At 47.4% G+C, this 17849-nt stretch overlaps 1 protein-coding gene across 45 annotated transcripts in view; it reads left to right on the top strand.

Moving 5' to 3' along the window:
* Nucleotides 1–565: 565 nt before the first annotated feature.
* Nucleotides 566–17849, top strand: part of RIMS1 (regulating synaptic membrane exocytosis 1) — a 335801-nt gene continuing 318517 nt past the window's right edge. For 12 of the 45 annotated variants that reach the window (XM_056342347.1, XM_056342344.1, XM_056342365.1 and 9 more), the window contains exon 1: nucleotides 587–1314. In XM_056342347.1, the coding sequence (XP_056198322.1) occupies nucleotides 1151–1314 (164 nt within the window). In that variant the 5' untranslated portion in view covers nucleotides 587–1150. Of the gene's footprint in view, nucleotides 1315–17849 lie in introns of all 45 variants that reach the window. The other 33 variants (XM_056342392.1, XM_056342374.1, XM_056342369.1 and 30 more) reach the window with 6 other exon arrangements.

Raw genomic sequence — 17849 nt, 5'->3', positions numbered from 1 at the left:
TGACAGGGAAGGTCTCTCTGGAAGCGGGGTTTTGTTTCACTGTGCGTGCCCCCTTCAGCTGAACAGTCGGCACCGTGGCACCTTTCGTGGCCAGTTTTGGTGGGTCACGGCGGCGAAGAAAGGGCTCTGATGGGAGAGGAGAGTCAAGAGCGCTCGCCACCCCGCGGGAGGTGTGGGGGGGCCGCGGCATGGGTGCCGCTGAGTGCGGGGAGCCGCGTTATGAAGAAAGCGGTGGAGCGTGGGACGCCAAGGAGGGGACGGCCGTGCGGCGACAATGCCGGCCCAAGGCAAGGGGGCTGCGGCTGCCGCCCGAGCCCCAGGTGCGGGGGCGGGCCCGGCTCACGCCCGCGGGAGCGGCGGCAGCACCGGGAGCCCAGGGCTTCCCCGGCGCCCCGGGCAGCCCGCAGCGCGGCTCCCCCGCTGCTCAGCCCTTCCCACAGGCGGCCCCTGCCCGGGGCGAGGCGGCAGCCCCGGCGGGGACGCGGGCCGGCTCCCGGCCCCGACCTGCGGCGCAGAAGCCTCCGGGAGGAGGCGAGGAGGGCGGGGTGCCGTGGCCCGCGCCGTGACCGTGCGGCCGCGGGACGAGCGAGCGGGCGGCGGGGAGAGGCGCGGCCGGCACGGGCAGGGCAGGGGCCGGGGCCGGCAGCCCGTGAGACAGCGGCGGCGGCGCGCCCCGGACTCCGCCTCACCGGCCCCGACCCCCCTCCCTCCTCCCAGCGCCAGGCTCGCGGCGGCGGAGCGTTTCGGCGGCGGTGGCGGCGGCGGCAGCACCCGCCCTTCCCGGCCGGCCCGCGGCGCGCACCGCCCCCCTCCCGCCTCCCGCACGCAGCCCGCCAGCGGCGGTCGGGAGCCCTCCGCGCCAAGGCACCCCCGCCCCGCACGCCCACCGCCGGGAGGATGGGCTGCGGGCGGCGGCACGGCAGCCCCCGAGCTCCCTGAAGCCGCGGAAACAAAGGGAGCAAAGCGGCAGCAGCCGCCGGGCCGGGGTGGATGCAAGCAACCATGAAAGGCTGGGTCTCCGCCTCCTCCGCTGCTGCCAGAGAGCTGCCGGCTGCTGCTGCTCGGAGGACTACACTGTGAAGGGGCGGAGGAGAGGCTGGCCGGGCTTGCCGTGCAAAGGTAGAAGGTGTAAGGGAGCGGCGGAGAGAAAATGTCTTCTTCGGTGGGGCCCCGCGGCCCTCGCCCGCCCACGGTGCCCCCCCCGATGCATGAGCTGCCCGACCTGAGCCACCTGACAGAGGAGGAGAGGAACATTATCATGGCAGTGATGGACCGGCAGAAAGAAGAGGAAGAGAAAGAAGAGGCCATGCTCAAGTAAGCAGACGCCAGTCATTCATTCATTCGGGCACTCATTCATGCGCCGATCGCCGGCGGGCGGGAGCGGGCGCTGCCACAGAGGGAGCCGGCCGGTGCCCAGGGCCGCCCGGCTTCGCCCTGCCCGGCGGCCGCCCCGCAGGGACCCCTCGCCGCGGCGGGCGCTGCGGAGCCCCGGTCCCGCTCCGCTCCCGACCCATAACTTCCTCTTCCCCGGCCGTCGCCCCCCGCCCCCTCTCCGGGCAGCCCCTCCCGAGGCGGCGCTGCCGGCGGAGCCCGGCGCGGCGGGACGGAGCGGGACGGCGGCCCCCCCGCCCCGAGGGAGCCGGCGGCGCAGGGCGGGCGCAGGGCGACATGGGGGAGCCCGACATGGGGGTGAGGGGCGAGGTGGGATTCCTCTGGGGTCCCCAAAACCCCGCCTCTGCCAGGAGGGGCCGCTGGGTGGGGTTTCCCTGCGTGCGGGAGCCTCCGCGGCCGCCGTGCTGCCCCCGCCTGGCTCGGCCTCCGCTACCGCCCCCCGCGGGGCTGGGGCGGCCGCCCCCACCGCCGCCCCGGCACCCCCCGCCCCGCCCCGCGCCGCTCCCTCCTCCCGCCGCCTCCGGGCCGCCGGTCGCCTGCTCCGGGGGGTGGGGGGGGCGGCAGCGGCCGGGAGGCGGCTCGCTGTGCGGACAGCGGGGCGTTCGTAATTAGGCAATAAATGCAATTAGTCGCACCGCTCGTTACCGAGGGGAAGCGTGCGTGCGTGCGTGGCGGCGGGACGGAGGGGGCGCGGGGTTATCCCGCTGCCGGCGGCACGGGGAGGGGCGCGGGGTGTGGGTAGGTGCCATGTTTGGAAACCGGGTCCCCACGGCTCCTTTTGAACCTTTTCTCCGTTACACGCACCCCACCCCCCATCCTTGCCAAACGGTGCATGTGACCACGTTTTCTAGCCTCCAACGTTACCGAATTGCTGCGAGTGATGAGAATAAACAGATTGAAGATGTGGCCTGTGGAGGAGAATCAGGGCTTCTCCTCTTCTGACTACCCGTCAGGCCTCTTTGCTCTGGGGGCGAGATGGCAGGAGAGGTGACTGGAATAGTGCAAACCTCTGACGTTACCCAGACCCTCCCTACCACGGGAGGTGCATCCGTACCTCGCTCTCTTCTGGTTGCAAACACCTGTGCTTGGAAGGGATGCTCTGAAGGTGTGACGTGATCCGGGTGTTTCTTTTGGCAGCATCGGAAATGCCCACTGGGGTGATGCGGGTGCCAGCTCTTCCCTGTGGCTTTCTCAGACGGAGGGAGACACCATGTCCCCACAGGCTCCTGCCTTCAGCTCCGTGCACCGTGCCTGGCGGAGCTGGGACAGACTTGCCGTGCATTGCTGTCTCAGTCCCTTCCCGCCGGTGCTGGGTGCTGGATTTTTACAGGGGCTGCTAGGGGTGATTGCAACAGGGAGTTTCAAGGCCCAGCTGCTAGTGTTGCGTATTGCCGAGGAGCCGGCTGGGTACGTGGTGCTTGGATCTGGGTCCAAGACCAAGAGTTCTGTTTGCTGTTCTCCTCATGACACTTGGGGTGTGGCTAGCCTCGGAGGTGGGGTGGTTGAGGCCAGAAGTGTTTTGCAAAAACACATTGTGTTAGTCAATGTGGGGAAACCCAAGTGGAGGATCCCCGCTCGGTTTCTATTTATCAGAAGAAAATGGAATAACGGAGTAGCTCAGAGGCTCTAAACTACATTTATCCTTCTCCCATTCCTTGTCCTCCAGCACAGCTACTTCCCCATAAATATTTAGCTTTTATTCCATGAAGAAGATTACTGCTTCTGTGATGATGCTGTAGAGCAATACGATAAATCTTACAGTCACTGCAAGAATGAACTTTTGTTGGTAGAGATGGTAATGTCTCATCCCTATTCTTGTTAACATGGGACAGAGCATAAATTTCCCTCCTTCCCCCCCCCCCCCCCTCCTCCCCCCCCTCCTTTTTTTTTTCTTCTTCTGCTCTTCTTTTGCATTGGCAGTTCTGAATTCTGGACTGATACTTCCTTTTTTTTTTGTGAGATTATGGGAATCTTAATGTTCTGCAGTTTTACTAAATGAATTTAGGACACTTTAAATACAGTTTTAGAAGAGGCCAGAATTGTGCTTTGTGAATTCAACTTGAAATTACTTATTATCTTGAAAGGTTTGTGATACCCAAGGTTAAAAGTTTTATTTCCTTACACCAGTTCTTTCAAATCATGGGCGTAATGGTCTAGGCTCTCCATTGGTCTGAGAAATTGTGATTTTACTCACAAACGTGTATATTCCCTTCAGCTATATCGTTGGTTTTCAAAAATTAGGTCACAGGAAATAGTTTTCATATGGATTATGATTTGACTTTTATGGAGAGCCACTAGGTTTTCTGAGATCTTTTGACTTTTCTGTATGCCCAGCACGCGTTTCCTTTTTGCGACAAGTTAGACAAGTTAGAAGGACTCATCTTTCCAGAGAGTAACTCTTGTAAGATTGGATTTTGAGACAAGAATTTACTTTCGTAATTCTGTAGAGGTTTGTTACAAATACATAACGGTGCTATCCAGATGACACAGCTATATTATAAGTCATATATCACCATCCCTTCCTATTGTCTTCAGTAAAAGTTTTTCTGATTATCCAAATGTCTCAGCAAAACAGCCACCAGTTATCATTTAAAACCACCTGGTGGAGAAATATTTCCATCTGTAACACCCACATACAAATCTGTAATGTCCCCTGGAAGCGAAACTGATCTGTGTTGCAGACTAGGCTCCCTTCAGTCCTGGGCTGATGAGGGGCTGGGTACGTGGTGCCTCATGAATCACAAGGGCTAAGAAGGGTGCAGCAATTCTCTCCTGTTCTGGATGGTCCCGATAGCAGTAAAAGTTCCTGAAACAGTACTTGTAATTTTCCTTTCCAGCACTCCTCATAGCAGGAAACTGTAGGAAGAATTCTTGGTTCAACTACTATATTCCTCACATGATGATCATAAAATCGTGGATTGGAGGGAATTTGAGGTGTTTCTGTGAGCAGACTATAATGGATTTCAGAAGTGACATCAGTAAAGAGGCTGTGTTCCTCTCCTCTGGCTCTGTACCTCTCTGCCTGAGCCCTGTTTCTGACTCGGAGCTAAAAGCCCTCTGCCAGTTCACGCTGACATCAGCACGTACTGCAGCATGCTAGCTGGGGAGCAGGGCGCTGTTACAGGGAGCAGGGCTGTGGGCACATAATGCTTTCACTGCTTGCACTGGAGAATGATAGAAATGCATGCTTCGGTTTGAAACTACTTGCTCGTCTGTTCCTGAGAGCTTGCCCTCTCTGTCAGCTTCTCTGCCTGCAGAGTTTTCTTCAGTAGTCTGAGGCTAACAGAGCTTGGCACTCCCTTAGAATAAAGGCATGCAACTTGTACTGGCCAGTGTCACTTTCTTTTTCTATAGGTAGATATACCTGGTCAGTGGCAGAGACCTCGTCCTCCCCTCACCCTTCCAATACCACATTTCAAGCCGCTGTGAGTGGTGTTTGTAGCGGGGGAACATGGTGCTGTCCTGTGACCTGTTGAATACCTTGAAGCAATGCATTGAGGAGTTGGGGCTTTTGTGAAGGTTCCTCCTTTTATTTTTTCTGTGAGCAGGTGTATTGTGGCGTGAGGAACACTTCAGCATTAGCTGATTGCCTTGAAATTGCCTTCACCTCCAAAGGTGGGTTTTGCATTCCTGCTGTAATAGGGGCAGTGTCACTAGGTACTCCTGAGAACATACCTATGACTTTGTGAAGTGGGGTCACAGTGTGGTGTAGGGCACTGAGGACTCAAATCCACATAAGCACTTCGGTGCTTACCTGGCACTAAGTAGAAACTGAGGCACCTTGACCGCAGTCCACAAAATCTTTCTGTAATAGTGCATCTGAGAAGCTGCATGTGCCTGTGTGTCCAGGGCATATAGGACCAGGGCATGTGAGTACCTTGGCTGCTGAATTGCTTGCTGTCTGTCTTACACCTGGGCCTGTTTGGGAGTCACAAACTATGTCATCATATGCATAAGTCCTCGGAAAGACCTGATGCTGATACGGTGCGTCTATAATGCGTATTGATACTCAGTGCTGAACTCAAAGTGCTGTTGTCACAGCAATGGCTGCTTTCCTAACGTGCAGGGGACAGGCAGCGTTACTGCTTCCAGCTGCTTTAGGTGGAGTAGCCTGGTGGTTCGAGAGTGCCTGCCTAAGTCCAGTACACTTAGTAGCCTGAAGAAATAGTGTCCTAGACAAGTGCCATCGCATTACAGTTTGGTAGAAACAGTTTGGCTTCCTGTACAGGGGAGAATGAAAAGTTTATGGGTCCAGAAGCCTAACTCAATGTCAAGCCTAATAGGCAGAGCTCCACTTGCAGAGAGAGGAGCTGTCTTGCTCTCACGTTGCATGCGTCTGGTTACCCAGGAGTCAGAGAAGTTTAAAATACTGAGATCTCTGGGAGTAGGAAGGAGATCCTCCTCTCTCTCAGCTGAACGAACTCCTCTGGGGGGCTTCAGAGCTTTGCTTTTTTATTCCTCTGTGGTTGGGAGACCTTCACCTTCCTGCATGGCAGGCTTTTGACAGCACCATGGAGAGCAGGCTGTTGAATAGTTAGAGTTTTACCATGGTAGACTCAACTCTCATCCAGTCTTGTTTCACTGTTTTACAGTGACTGTACTGTATTTTGTGGGTATCTCTGAAGACTGTAGTCTCTAGCAACCCTTTTCATTGGGGCTTGGCCTTACAAACCTAAGCTTCTGCTGCTCCTGTATGTATAAATGTTTGCATAGGACAGTGGTAGAATGTGCCATGGCCTCCCCTGCAGACTAGTTCACATTGGAGATGTTTACTCCTGTTTTACATGGTAGATACTCCTGTAGCTGAAAGACAAGAAGTTTGTGTTGAGTGGCTGATGCCTAGCCTGAAGTCCAGACGTTGCCCTACTGGTGGCTGACGGGGCTAACAGATTGTGAGGAAGCCTGAGAGGGAGGGTTTTCAATGAGGCTGAAGAGAGAAAGTAACCATCATTTTACAAAAATGGGGCGAAAAAAAAAGCATTTTAAAGGAAAAATAGTTTAAACGTTTAAAGTGTACATTCAAACACTAAATAGCCTGAGGGAACTGTATTGTTTGTGGGTATAAGGTGCCTTGAAGTGAAACAACCCCAGTTAATATACAGGAAAATTAAATCATAGAAAAGTCACAGAATTACATGTATTTATATATGTACCTAAACTGAAGCATGCTTATGTGCAATTGTATGCCTTATCTCACTGGATTAGTTAAGTACTAAGTGCAAACCATGGCAGCTGGGAACACAGCTAGCTGAGTTCCAGTTCTATTCTCCTGTGGACTCTCACTGCCCAACAGGACCATACACTGGGACAGCCAAAGTACTTTTCTCCACCTCTGATGGAACAGTAGCTTATGAAAGGGGCAACAGCTATAAATCAACCTTAGACAAAATTTTGGCCAGAAATGAGAAGAAGCTTCCTTGTTACCATGGCAGTCATTTTCTGGAGCAAATTGAAGTGGGAACAAAAGCTCTTACTACCCTTCTGATGGGATTTAAGAAGCTTGTGAAAGAGATTGCTTGCTGAGGTAGTGGCAATGCTGGGAAACTTAGGTTGAAACAGGAGGTTCTTCATAGTTTTGTAACCCTCAGAAGCTTCAGTAGAGAAGCCTGCAGGTACTTGGAACCTTCCCAAATATTTAAAGAGTTATTTCAAGGTTTTCCATGGGAGTGGCAGTTGATAATTAGGAAGAAATTGATCGTAACACCCTATTTTGACCACCTAGTGAGGCACACAAACTTGATTTTGGTAGAATTCAGGTCTCTAGAATCAATAGGGATATTGGAGCTGCTCAGTTTTCAGGGCTGCCAAATCCTGAAAGTCACTTGCAGTTGGTGAGACTCTTCAGAGATTGCAAGATAACCCCTATATAATTTCCTGTGTGCACCTGGAAACTTCCAGCCTGAACTGCTAGTTGCACTAACACCGAAGATTAACAGACTGGCCCAGAGGCAAGAGCTCTTAACCAATTTCCTGGAGACTGTTGGTTACCCTCTCTGTTTCTAACACTTGGACCACACCTAACATTGTCATAAACCACAGAATACTGCTCAGAGCACAGCGGCAGCTGCTACCACCCTTATTTTGTGTAGTACTTACGGGAAGTAGGGTTCCGAGACCTTAGCCTGAATGGTATAAATCACCTGATGGTAATTTCCCTTCTGTAAACAGTAGGGAAGGGAGAGGTAGGATCATTCTTCGTCCTTTCTGTTGAAACTGGGCCTGTATGCAGAAATAAAAGCAAGAGTTAAGGGGCCATCATGAGGAAGTCTGTCTTTATCCTGTCTTTAGGATAAAGGATCTAAAGCCTATCTTTAATCTCACTGAGAAGACAAAGGAGGAGTCGAGAGATCTGGGAACCGGTTGTGCATTTGGCACCAAGGAATTAAAGGATAAAATGGATAATACCAAGACTCCCTCTTTTGAGTCAGACTCCTTCTCGCTTATTCTTTCTGTGGTCCCATGAATCTCACTTTCTGTGCAGTGGAGCAGGAGGAATGGAGGATGCCCTCACCTTTGCTGCTTGAAAGTCTGTATTTCTTCCTTTGCACTTAAAGGGGTTTGGAACCACCATGTTTGAGGCTCTGTGATGGAGCAGGGAGCCGAGTGCCGGTTGTTTACTGTATGCATGGGTAGTTTAAGCCCCTAGAATTACCGAGACAGACAAAATATTGCCTTGCGCCTCTTCCTGGCAGTGCCAACTCTGATCCTGACACTTGAGTGTAAAAATTCATGGTGAAACGATTTTACTCCTGGAGGACTACAGGAGTCTGGAGGTGGCTAGTTCAAGCCCCTACTCAGAGCAGGGCCACCTACAGCTCAGGAACGTGTGCAGATGGCTTTTGAATATCTCCAAGGATAGAGACACCACAGCCTTTAGACAACCTTTCCCAGTGTTCAGGCACCTTCACAGTAAAAAGTGTTTCCTGATGTTCAGATGGCCACCTGCTGTATTTCAGGTTGTGTGCATTGCCTCTGGTCCCGTCACTGGGCACCTCTGAGAAGAGTTTGGCTCTGTCTTTACTCCTCCCCACTGGGGTCTGTACACATTAAGGTCCCCCTGAGCCTTTTCTTCTCCAGGCTGAACAGTCCCCACTCTCTCAGCCTTTCCTCGTGTGATGTGCTCCAGCCCCTTAACCATCTTCGTGGCTCTTTGCTGTGCTCACTCCAGTATATCCGTGTCTTTCCTGTATACAGGACCCCAGAACTAGACTTGGCATCCGTTTGCGCTTTCATCAATGCTGAAGTAGAGAGGAAGGATCACTTTCCTCTGGAAGATGGAAATGCTTTTCCAGTGCAGCCCAGGATGGTGTTAGCCTTCTTTGCTGCAAGTGCACATTACTGGCTCATGTTCAGCTTGGTGTTGACTAGGAATCCTAAGTTGCTCCTCTGCAGAGCTTCTTTCCAGCTGGTTAGCCCCCAGCATGTATTGGTGCACGGGGTAATTCCTCTCCTCACGCAGGACTTGGCATGTCCCTTTGTTGTATGTTTTAAAGCTTAAGAGTGAGACCAGTATCTAATGTGTTCTCAAATCAATCTGAATCATTCTGGGGGGAGATTGCTTGTGGTCTGTGCTTCCAGCCCCTTTCTTGTTACTGTCCAAGGCTCTCACTCAGGGCGAGAGAGATTGAACTGAACAGTGCAGAAACTTGTTGCCTTTTGGCCAGTGGAAATTTAACTCAGGAGGAATTTAACTTCATTTGAGGCTTCACGTTTTCACAACTCTGAGAGGGCAGGTATGGCCAGAAAGGTGTCCTGACCAAAGGGTATAACTGATGACCTCAGAATTGCAAGGAAGGTTTTCATGGCTTTCAGGGAATTTTAGAGAACTGATAGTGATTTTTAAGCAGGAAGGTGGACTGAGTAGTTCAAGGAGACTGCTATATACAGTCAAAATGTATTCATGACTGCATGCAGTCATGTGGTAAGGGAATTATGAGACAGTCATTGACTGTTCTACTGGGGTGCCATCTCACCACCAAGGCAGGAGCAGGAAGCAGGTAAGAGCAGATTCATAGGGGATTCCTGGCAAGCTATAGAAGAGCAAGAGGTGGTAGGGGATGACAGGCAGTAATAAACATCCCTACCATGTTCTAGTAATGGGCTTCATATCGGCATATGTTAAAATTTTGGAAGTTCTGAAGTGCAAGCTTTTGTCGAGAGCTCTTCTCTGGCCTCAGTTTCAGTGGTTTTATTGAAATGCATTGGGCATTATTTCTGTGCATGCATCTCCCCACATGACTCTCCACTTGATACAATAAGCCTCCAAAGCTTCGTGCCTGCTTTATCTGGCATTGCACTAATACTTTCCGACTGAGAAGTATGTGAGTCTACAAATTCTTGGGCGTTACCTGTGCCCTGCCTAAGCCTAAAAACAAAGACTGGGTTAAAGCACATGATCTCTGGGTAGGAACTTCTCAAAGTATAGAGTTGTTACAGACCCAGATCTTAAAAGGAGTTATGCAGAAGAGACTTCTTCTCTAGAAGGGGAGGGTACCCTCCTGTTGGTTGTTTCTCTGGAAAAGAGATGGAGGAGAACAACATTAAGAGAGATTTGAAATTCTCAGTCTTGTCAATGCCCTTTTATTTCTGAAGACTCATGTGAAGAATTTTTTGCATCCTTGGATACAGGAAAGCAACTAACAAAGATGTAGCATGCTTCCTTCATCAAGCAGTTACTAAGCATTTTAAGACTTCAATTTAATACCTTAAGAAAAGGCTATTTAAAAATACTGCTGGCTTTGTATTCAGGCTTGTAAAGGTGCAGGCATTACTGAAGGTGGAAAATGAAAAAAATGAAATTTTATTTTTGGTTGCCAAGAATCAGAGCCATTTATAATTTCTAGCCGATTTTACTGTCTCCTTCACTCTACCTATTGGTGCCCACTGCATTTGTGTTCTCCCCTGGGCCTACCGGTTTTAATTAATAGATGCTGGCATGCAATTACGTTTTGGGGGGAAAAAGCTTGAACGCCTACAGTTTGAGTCTTAATTCCTAGTGGTGATAAAAACATATAAGAAAATCTTATGTAATCAGTTACAAACAGAGTGGTTTCTCTTTTTCACAAGTGCTTTTTGGAAATACTTGCATATAATTTACAATTACTGGAGTGATTTACACCTGATCAGGGCTGTGTGATTTACCCCAGTCAGATCCACATATTGGATCTGTAAGAATGCAGATAGCTTATCAGATCTCTGCATCCGTCAGGAGTTGCAATTGTTTTATCCCTTTTTTTATACTTCACAGATATGGTAAAATATTATGCAGTGTTTGTGGTGTTGCCTAGTTTTGGAATCTAGGCAGTAAATGTTTGTCAGAGTTATTTTTGGTTTTCACAACAAACAGCAGGAAAGAATACCAGTATCAGTTTGCTTTAATGGTTAGGTAAGACAGTTTGCACAATGCGATAGGATAGCATTGTAATTCTTTGTACTTATAACTGAACTAATCGTCCTCAAAATTTGATTGTGTATCAGACACTTATGTCCAGAGAGAGTTTAAAACAAGGAAGTCATGTTCCATTTATATATTTTCTGGCACTGTTATGGAGGCAAGAAAAGCTAGTTGCAACGTTCAGAATAATGACACACACAAACCCATTCATGCACTTGCCACTGCAGAGGCATGAAGAGACATGGCAGGATGAGTAGCTGTTTCCAGACAGTTCTAGATTGAATTAGAACATTTATTTTGGCACTTACCTGATGTGAACAAACTCAAAGTATGTTTTACTTTCAGTGTCAGGACTTTGTGCATTTTGCTTGTGGTAAGCATTGATAATACTATTGAAGATAGGGGAGCATGTCTGTGTATGTGTTTTTCAGATATCTGTAATAAAAGTGGGTAGTGTTTAAAATCTTTTTTTTTTTTTTTTTTTTTTAAGGAATTTCTTTTTTCTTCTTTCTTTCCTACGTTAAACCCCCTTGGAATCAATGAAGATCAGTGTATGCCCTGAGAGTTGCTTTCTGATCAGAGTTGAACCTAGTAGATACAGCTACATTTTTAGTGATGACAGTGGTGGATCTAGCAAATTAACTGTTTCAAAATTTAAGGATCTGGGATGTAACCAAAGAATAATTTTCTTTGTATTTTGGGCTTTAGATAAACACCAAATTCTAGTTAGAATGGTGGTTTAAATGCCTTGTATCAACATACAGTTATTTACTTGAAGGTCCTTTATTGAAAGTTATTTTTTTAAAGAACTTAATTATGAGAAATTTATTAGGACATTGCTCCTGAATGGAACAAGCCCAACCACGCTATTTTCTGTAAGTACGACTGTATTGCAGAGAAAAAGTCTACTACTTTTCTAGCAAGAAACAGACCGCTCTTGTTTGTTCTGAAAACTGCTAATGGGAGTCTGCACATGCTTGAATGACCTAAGTGTGAAGTGTCTTCTCAAGTGTTTCTCTTGGTTACCAATACTGCATACTCTGAATTGATCAAACAAGGAAATTGTGTACCCAAAAGCCCGTCTACATCTTACACTAGCAGGTCTAATAAGAGATACTGCATTTTTTTACAAACCTAGTTTGGCCTGTGAGCCTAGGAAGCATTACAAGTTTTGTAGCCACTGCTCATGAAGATTTTGTCTGATTTTGTAAAATATATATTAATTCTAAAGTCTTTGAATATGCTCTGAAGGCTTCAAAATCATATCAATAACATAGGATTTCATAATTTTTATATTGATATATCATTCTCTTTCCAGATATTTAGCAAACCTACAGTCCTGCACTATACAAACAATCCAAAGAATTAACTGTGGGCTGTTTGCATCAGTATGTATTAATCATGTGGAAGTATTCTACAGATCAAATGATTAGTAGTAGGACTTTCGAGAGAAATGACAATGAAGCAGTTTGTGTAACAAAAGGACATTTTGTTGGATGGTTGAATAAGTTTAGTTGTGTTTCGAGCCATGATTTTTTAGCATAGCTGTTTTCTTTTGATGATTCCATTGGTCTTAGAAAAAGCATCAAGAACTCCGCAAAACCAGACATAGTAGCTGTCTGAGCTTTCTAATCTCTTTTCTTTACACAACTTCTTCAGCACTTGCATGTGCTAAGAAAGCAGAGTAATTTTTAATTTATATTCATTATCCTCTAGGTTTTTAATTAGCCTTTCTTATGAAGTTATTTTCAAAATAAAGTCATCACACTTTTGCATATTTGCAGTATTAACTTTAGAATCCGTTTGATATTTGACATCAGGACAATAAGTTTTCTACTGATTAAATGAAGTTGCACAGATGTAGGTGAAAACTGTGAAAACTTGAGCGGTAAAAGGACATGAACAATTGATGAGTATTTTAGTTACTTTATGTGCTAAGTCTCCTTGGTGCTGTTATTTTTTGCAAAAATTTTGACATTGCATGACAAACTTTAGCTATAGTTTAATGTTCTGCTGGCTATGTGTTTTTAGCTATAGATGTAGAACAGGAAGGCAGCTGGTTGATGGAGTGCATGGTGCATGAGGCTAGGCAGTTGAGAAGAAAGGACAGAATTTATGAGAAGTGTAGATCATCCTAGTTTAACTCTATTGATTTCAGCCCTGGATGCCACCTGCAAAGTATCAGGGTAATGGGTTTGCACTTCATGGATGAGAATTAGAAGAGATTTTGAATGTGTCTGTGTGCTTGTGCCTGAGAACTAGGCTGTACAGAAATATGTACAAGTTGTTTTATTGACTTTAATTGCAACATTATGTTGCTTAGCATCCCTTAAAATATGCAGAGTGCATTGGTGAAATTTGATCAGGAGCTGAAAATTGGGACAATTTTGCCTGCAGTCATATCATGGGGACAGGTGACACAGTTGAACAAGTTGCAGTCATTGACCAGAAAAACATGGTATTGCTGTGGTCCTGTGCCTCTGCAGAGTTTGATTAACTTTTGTGAATCTCTGCCTGGGAACAAGTGTCACTGGAAGCCCATCTGTCAACTGGAGTAAGTCTTAAGTGGTGTTGAATTTGTTTAGATGGGTTATGTCCCTGTAAGTCTTACATTTTGCAGAAAGAAGCATATTTTTCTCAAATGCGTTTAGTAACTGTTCAGTTACTCCCCAAGCTTTAGGTAAAAAGTAGACTTGAGAAGAGTGAAACCAAGGTATGGCTACTTAGGTTTCTGCAAACCCCCCCCCCATTTATCATTGTTCGAAGGTATATCTGTATTTTTAATTTTTTTTTTCTGTTCTCTATACCCCTAATTTCCTGCAGTCTTAATTGTCTATTTTGTTTTCCTTTGTTTTCCCCAAAAAACTGTTTTTCAATATACTTCTAGAAAGGAACTATATTCACTCAGAGGTGGAGATTGCAGAGTTATAAGAATTGATTCTGATAGTTTATATGTAAAAAGTGTGTAAATTCCTTTGAGATTAAATGCACAGTACATTATTCTTTTATTTCAGAGCAAAATTAGATATTGATTTTTTTTAATGAGTAATCTATTCTGAGAATACAGAACCTCACTAACATACAATTCTTGTATTTTGTGTTTGTAGATGATTTGATATTGATTGTAGTTTTTAAATCTAAAAGCTCTCACAATAAGGAAAATCTCTTCATAATTTATTTTGCAAATTTTTTTTTTAAAACTACATTACCTTAAAGCAAAACATCCTCCCTTAAAAAAAAGTGGTTTTCAAACAGTATAGCACTCACTGTAAAATAACTTCCAGCAGGAACTGTTTGGACTGAACTGATCAGTTCAGGGAATCAGAAGTGAATTTACAGGTTGGCTTACCTGCAGCATCCCTTTTTCTGGTGAGGATATTTCAAGTTTTAAGCTTGTCCCTGTCTGAACAGGTTTAAATGGCCCATGTGAAAAAGGAGCTGGGGAGTTCTAGTTACGTGGCAGATGAGACAGTGCGCTCTCTTTCATCCAGCCAAGGTGATCCAATTCTTTCTTTCCTGGCATTTATCCTGTATGGGATCAAAAGTAAAAATGCAGAAGTTTCCTTGAAGTAAAGTGAGAATAATGAAGTTAATATGAAGGAAGAATCTGAGGAGAACAGCAGCAACACTAGTGCTTCCTGTTATGGGGGGGGTTTGTCCTCATTTTTTACAGGGTTTGTAGTTTGGCAATGTTTTCAGCTTTCTTTTTGCAGAATTTATGGTCAAGAATGCTTTTTTCTGTTTGCATTTAAGTGTTTGGCATATTTCTCTGAAATCAAGACATTGTCAGAGTGATTCATGGTTTCTGACACCTTCTGCTGGATTACTGCAACATATTGTACATGGGATTACCCTTGAAGACTGTCCTGTTGATCTCATGCTGCACCTCTTTACATTTTGCTTTGCTTCCTATTGCATGTGTTTGAGCTTGAGGCAGAGTTTTCCTTCCCGTGTACTGGTAGAAGAATGGAGGTCAGCTGAGACCACAGAAGAAAGTCTTCTTAGAGTAGAGAAGATGGGGATCTTCCACCTATAGCTTTAGCGGAGGGCCCCTAAATTTGAAAGCTTTCTATGAAAGCCAAAGTTCTGTGAACTTTCTGTGAGGGCAACTTGCTCGTTACATGAAAATTGCAGAGGTGGAAAGGAACTGATCTTCCTGGCAATTTACTTAATGGTGTAAAATACCAGGTGTTAAATTTTGAAGACAGGCCCTTGCACGTCTGGCATTCGTAAATAAACCAAGAAAATCAATAACTGACTTCGGCAACTGCCACCCTTTTGACTTCTTTGTCAGAGGCCAAGAACTGAATGAACAAGAAAATTAAAAGTGTTTTCCCTGAAGGAAAAGGAAAAGTAGTTTTTCCTCCAGGCTGAAGCTGAGGCCACTGAGGGTACATGAAAGCTTTTTTTGTTGTGTTACTGTGGTGGGTTGGCCCTGGCTGGATGCCAGGTGCCCACCGAAGCTGCTCTGTCACTGCCCTCCTCGGCTGGGTGGGGGGACAGGAAATACGATGGGTCTCATGGGTCCAGATCAGGACAGGGAGATCCCTCAGCCATTACTGTCATGGGCAAAAGAGACTCAACTTGGGGAAAAATTAATTTCATTTGTTACTGATCAAATCAGAGTAGGGTAATAAGAAGATAAAACCAGAGCTTATAACACCTTCCCCCCAACCCCTGCCGCCTTCCCAGGCTCAACTTTATTCCCAGATTCTCTACCCAACCACCCCCCCCCACCCCCCCCCCCCCAGCGCAGGGGGATGGGCAATGGGGGCTGGGGTCAGTCCATCACACGCTGTCTCTGCCGCCCCTTCCCCCTCAGGGGCAGGGTCCTCACACTCTGCCCGGCTCCAGCCTGGGGTCCCTCCCATGGGACACAGTCCTCCATGAACCGCTCCAGTGTGAGTCCTTCCCATGGGCTGCAGCTCTTCACGAACTGCTCCAGCCTGGGCTCCCTCCCACAGGGTCACAAGCCCTGCCAGCAAACCTGCTCCAGCCTGGGCTCCTCTCTGCAGGGGTCACAGGTCCTGCCAGGACCCTGCTCCAGCACAGGCTTCCCTCGGGTCACAGCCCCCTTTGGGATCCACCTGCTCCGGTGTGGGGTCCTGCACGGGCTGCAGGTGGGTACCTGCTCCACCATGGACCTCCACGGGCTGCAGGTGGGAACCTGCTCCACCATGGACCTCCACGGGCTGCAGGTGGATACCTGCTCCACCACGGACCTCCACGGGCTGCAGGGCACAGCCCGCCTCACCACGGGCTTCATCACGGGCTGCAGGGGAATCTCTGCTCTGGTGCCTGGAGCAGCCGCTCCCCCTCCTTCTGCACTGGCCTGGGGGTCTGCAGAGCTGCTGTGCTCATGTATTCTCATTCCTCTCTTCAGCTACAGTTGCCCAGTTGTGCAGAAACTTTCCCTCCTTCTTAAATATGCTATCCCAGAGGCACTACCACCGTCAGTGATGGGCTCCGTCTTGGCCAGCCATGGGTCTGTCTTGGAGCTGGCTGGCTTTGGCTGTATCAGACATGGGGGAAGCTTCTAGCAGGCTCTCACAGAAGCCACCCCTGTAGCTCATTCACTACCAAAACCTTGCCATGCAAACCCAGTATTGTTACCATGGTTTGTCTGAATTTAGCAGTCTGCAGTTTTTTATACTCTGAAGTTGTGCCCTTTTTATTTGATATCAAGATGCTTGTCCTTCAGAGAGCTGCATCCCAGGGCTATCGACCTCCTATTTTTTACTAGCTCCCAAAATATGTTTTGTTACATTTCGTAAACCTGGGAAGTACTATGACTGTCTGTTCAGTAGAAGACAGTTCATAATGGTGTGGTACTTTCCAGATGTATTCTAAACCAATTTGTAAAGGTGTGTGTGTCTTTATCTCATAATATATTTTACCTTAAGGCTTTCAACTTTACTTGCCTTCAGATGTGTAAATCATCATGGTTACACTGATGCATATTACATATGTTGTATGTAATAGGTAATATATATGTGTACTACATCAGAGTTCAATCTGTAATATTTTAGGAATGTGTGCAGTTTTTTCTTTTTCCTCATTCCAGGCATTATAATCATGCTCTTGATAAAATAAGATCCTAGACAAGTCAGGTTGCGTTAAAGAGCCATTCTATGTATATTAAATTGCATTTCTCTTTAAGGTGAGCTTCCTGCAAAACTGTAAGGAAATTGCAGTGTTCTTCAGTGCAAATGTCATGCTCAGTTCATAAAATGTTGCTGAGGCGGCAAACTGCGGTCGATGTTCAGAGATACAAAGCACTGTCCAGTTGTGGCTGAGGGTATGTCTGGGCTGTCCCTGGAGGTGTGGTGACAGCACAGAAGCCATGCTTGTGTCTCCCAGCATAGGATTTTGTTGTTTGAACACAGATATCTGCTACTATTTGAGAGGGGGGACCGTATAACTCTCTACAACTACCTGAAAGGAGTTTGTAGTGAGGTGGGTGTAGGTCTCTTCTCCCAGGTAACAAGTGATAGGACAAGAGGAAATGGTCTCAAGTTGCGCCAGGGGAGGTTTAGATGGGATATTAGGAAAAATTTCTTCATGGAAAAGGTGGTCATGCATTGGAACAGGCTGCCCAGGGAGGTGGTGGAATCACCATCCCTGGAAGCGTTCAGAGAATGTGTAGATGTGGTGCTTAGGGACATGGTTTAGTGGTGGGCTTGACAGTCCTGGGTTAATGGCTGGAGTTGATGATCTCAAAGGTCTTTTCCAACCTCAGTGATTCTATGATATCCAGTGGTACCCCTCCTTGTCTTCAGGAGGGAGGAAAGGGTTGGAAGCTGGTTGCTATTTTAAACCAGGTATTGTAGCAGGGAGTGGAGGGAGCTGGGGAGCAGTCAGTGGTTTCTGTAGCTGCCTGGCACAGGGCTCCCTGGGGAAGATCATGGGTGGGTATTTCCTCAGCTGGAAGCTGTCCCCAGACTGTCCAGGTTTCATTGCTGCACGCAGACAGCAATGGCAAAAGCTTCAGCTCAGTCGTTGGCTCTGACGGTGTTTTCAGACCTGCCACTTTCTCCAGATCTCTCCTGCAGGGTTTTTGAGA

The sequence above is a fragment of the Falco biarmicus genome, chromosome 6 (genome assembly GCF_023638135.1).
Source record: "Falco biarmicus isolate bFalBia1 chromosome 6, bFalBia1.pri, whole genome shotgun sequence".
In the NCBI taxonomy this organism is placed as follows: Eukaryota; Metazoa; Chordata; class Aves; order Falconiformes; family Falconidae; genus Falco; species Falco biarmicus.
This window is presented reverse-complemented; position numbering and strand designations above follow the sequence as displayed.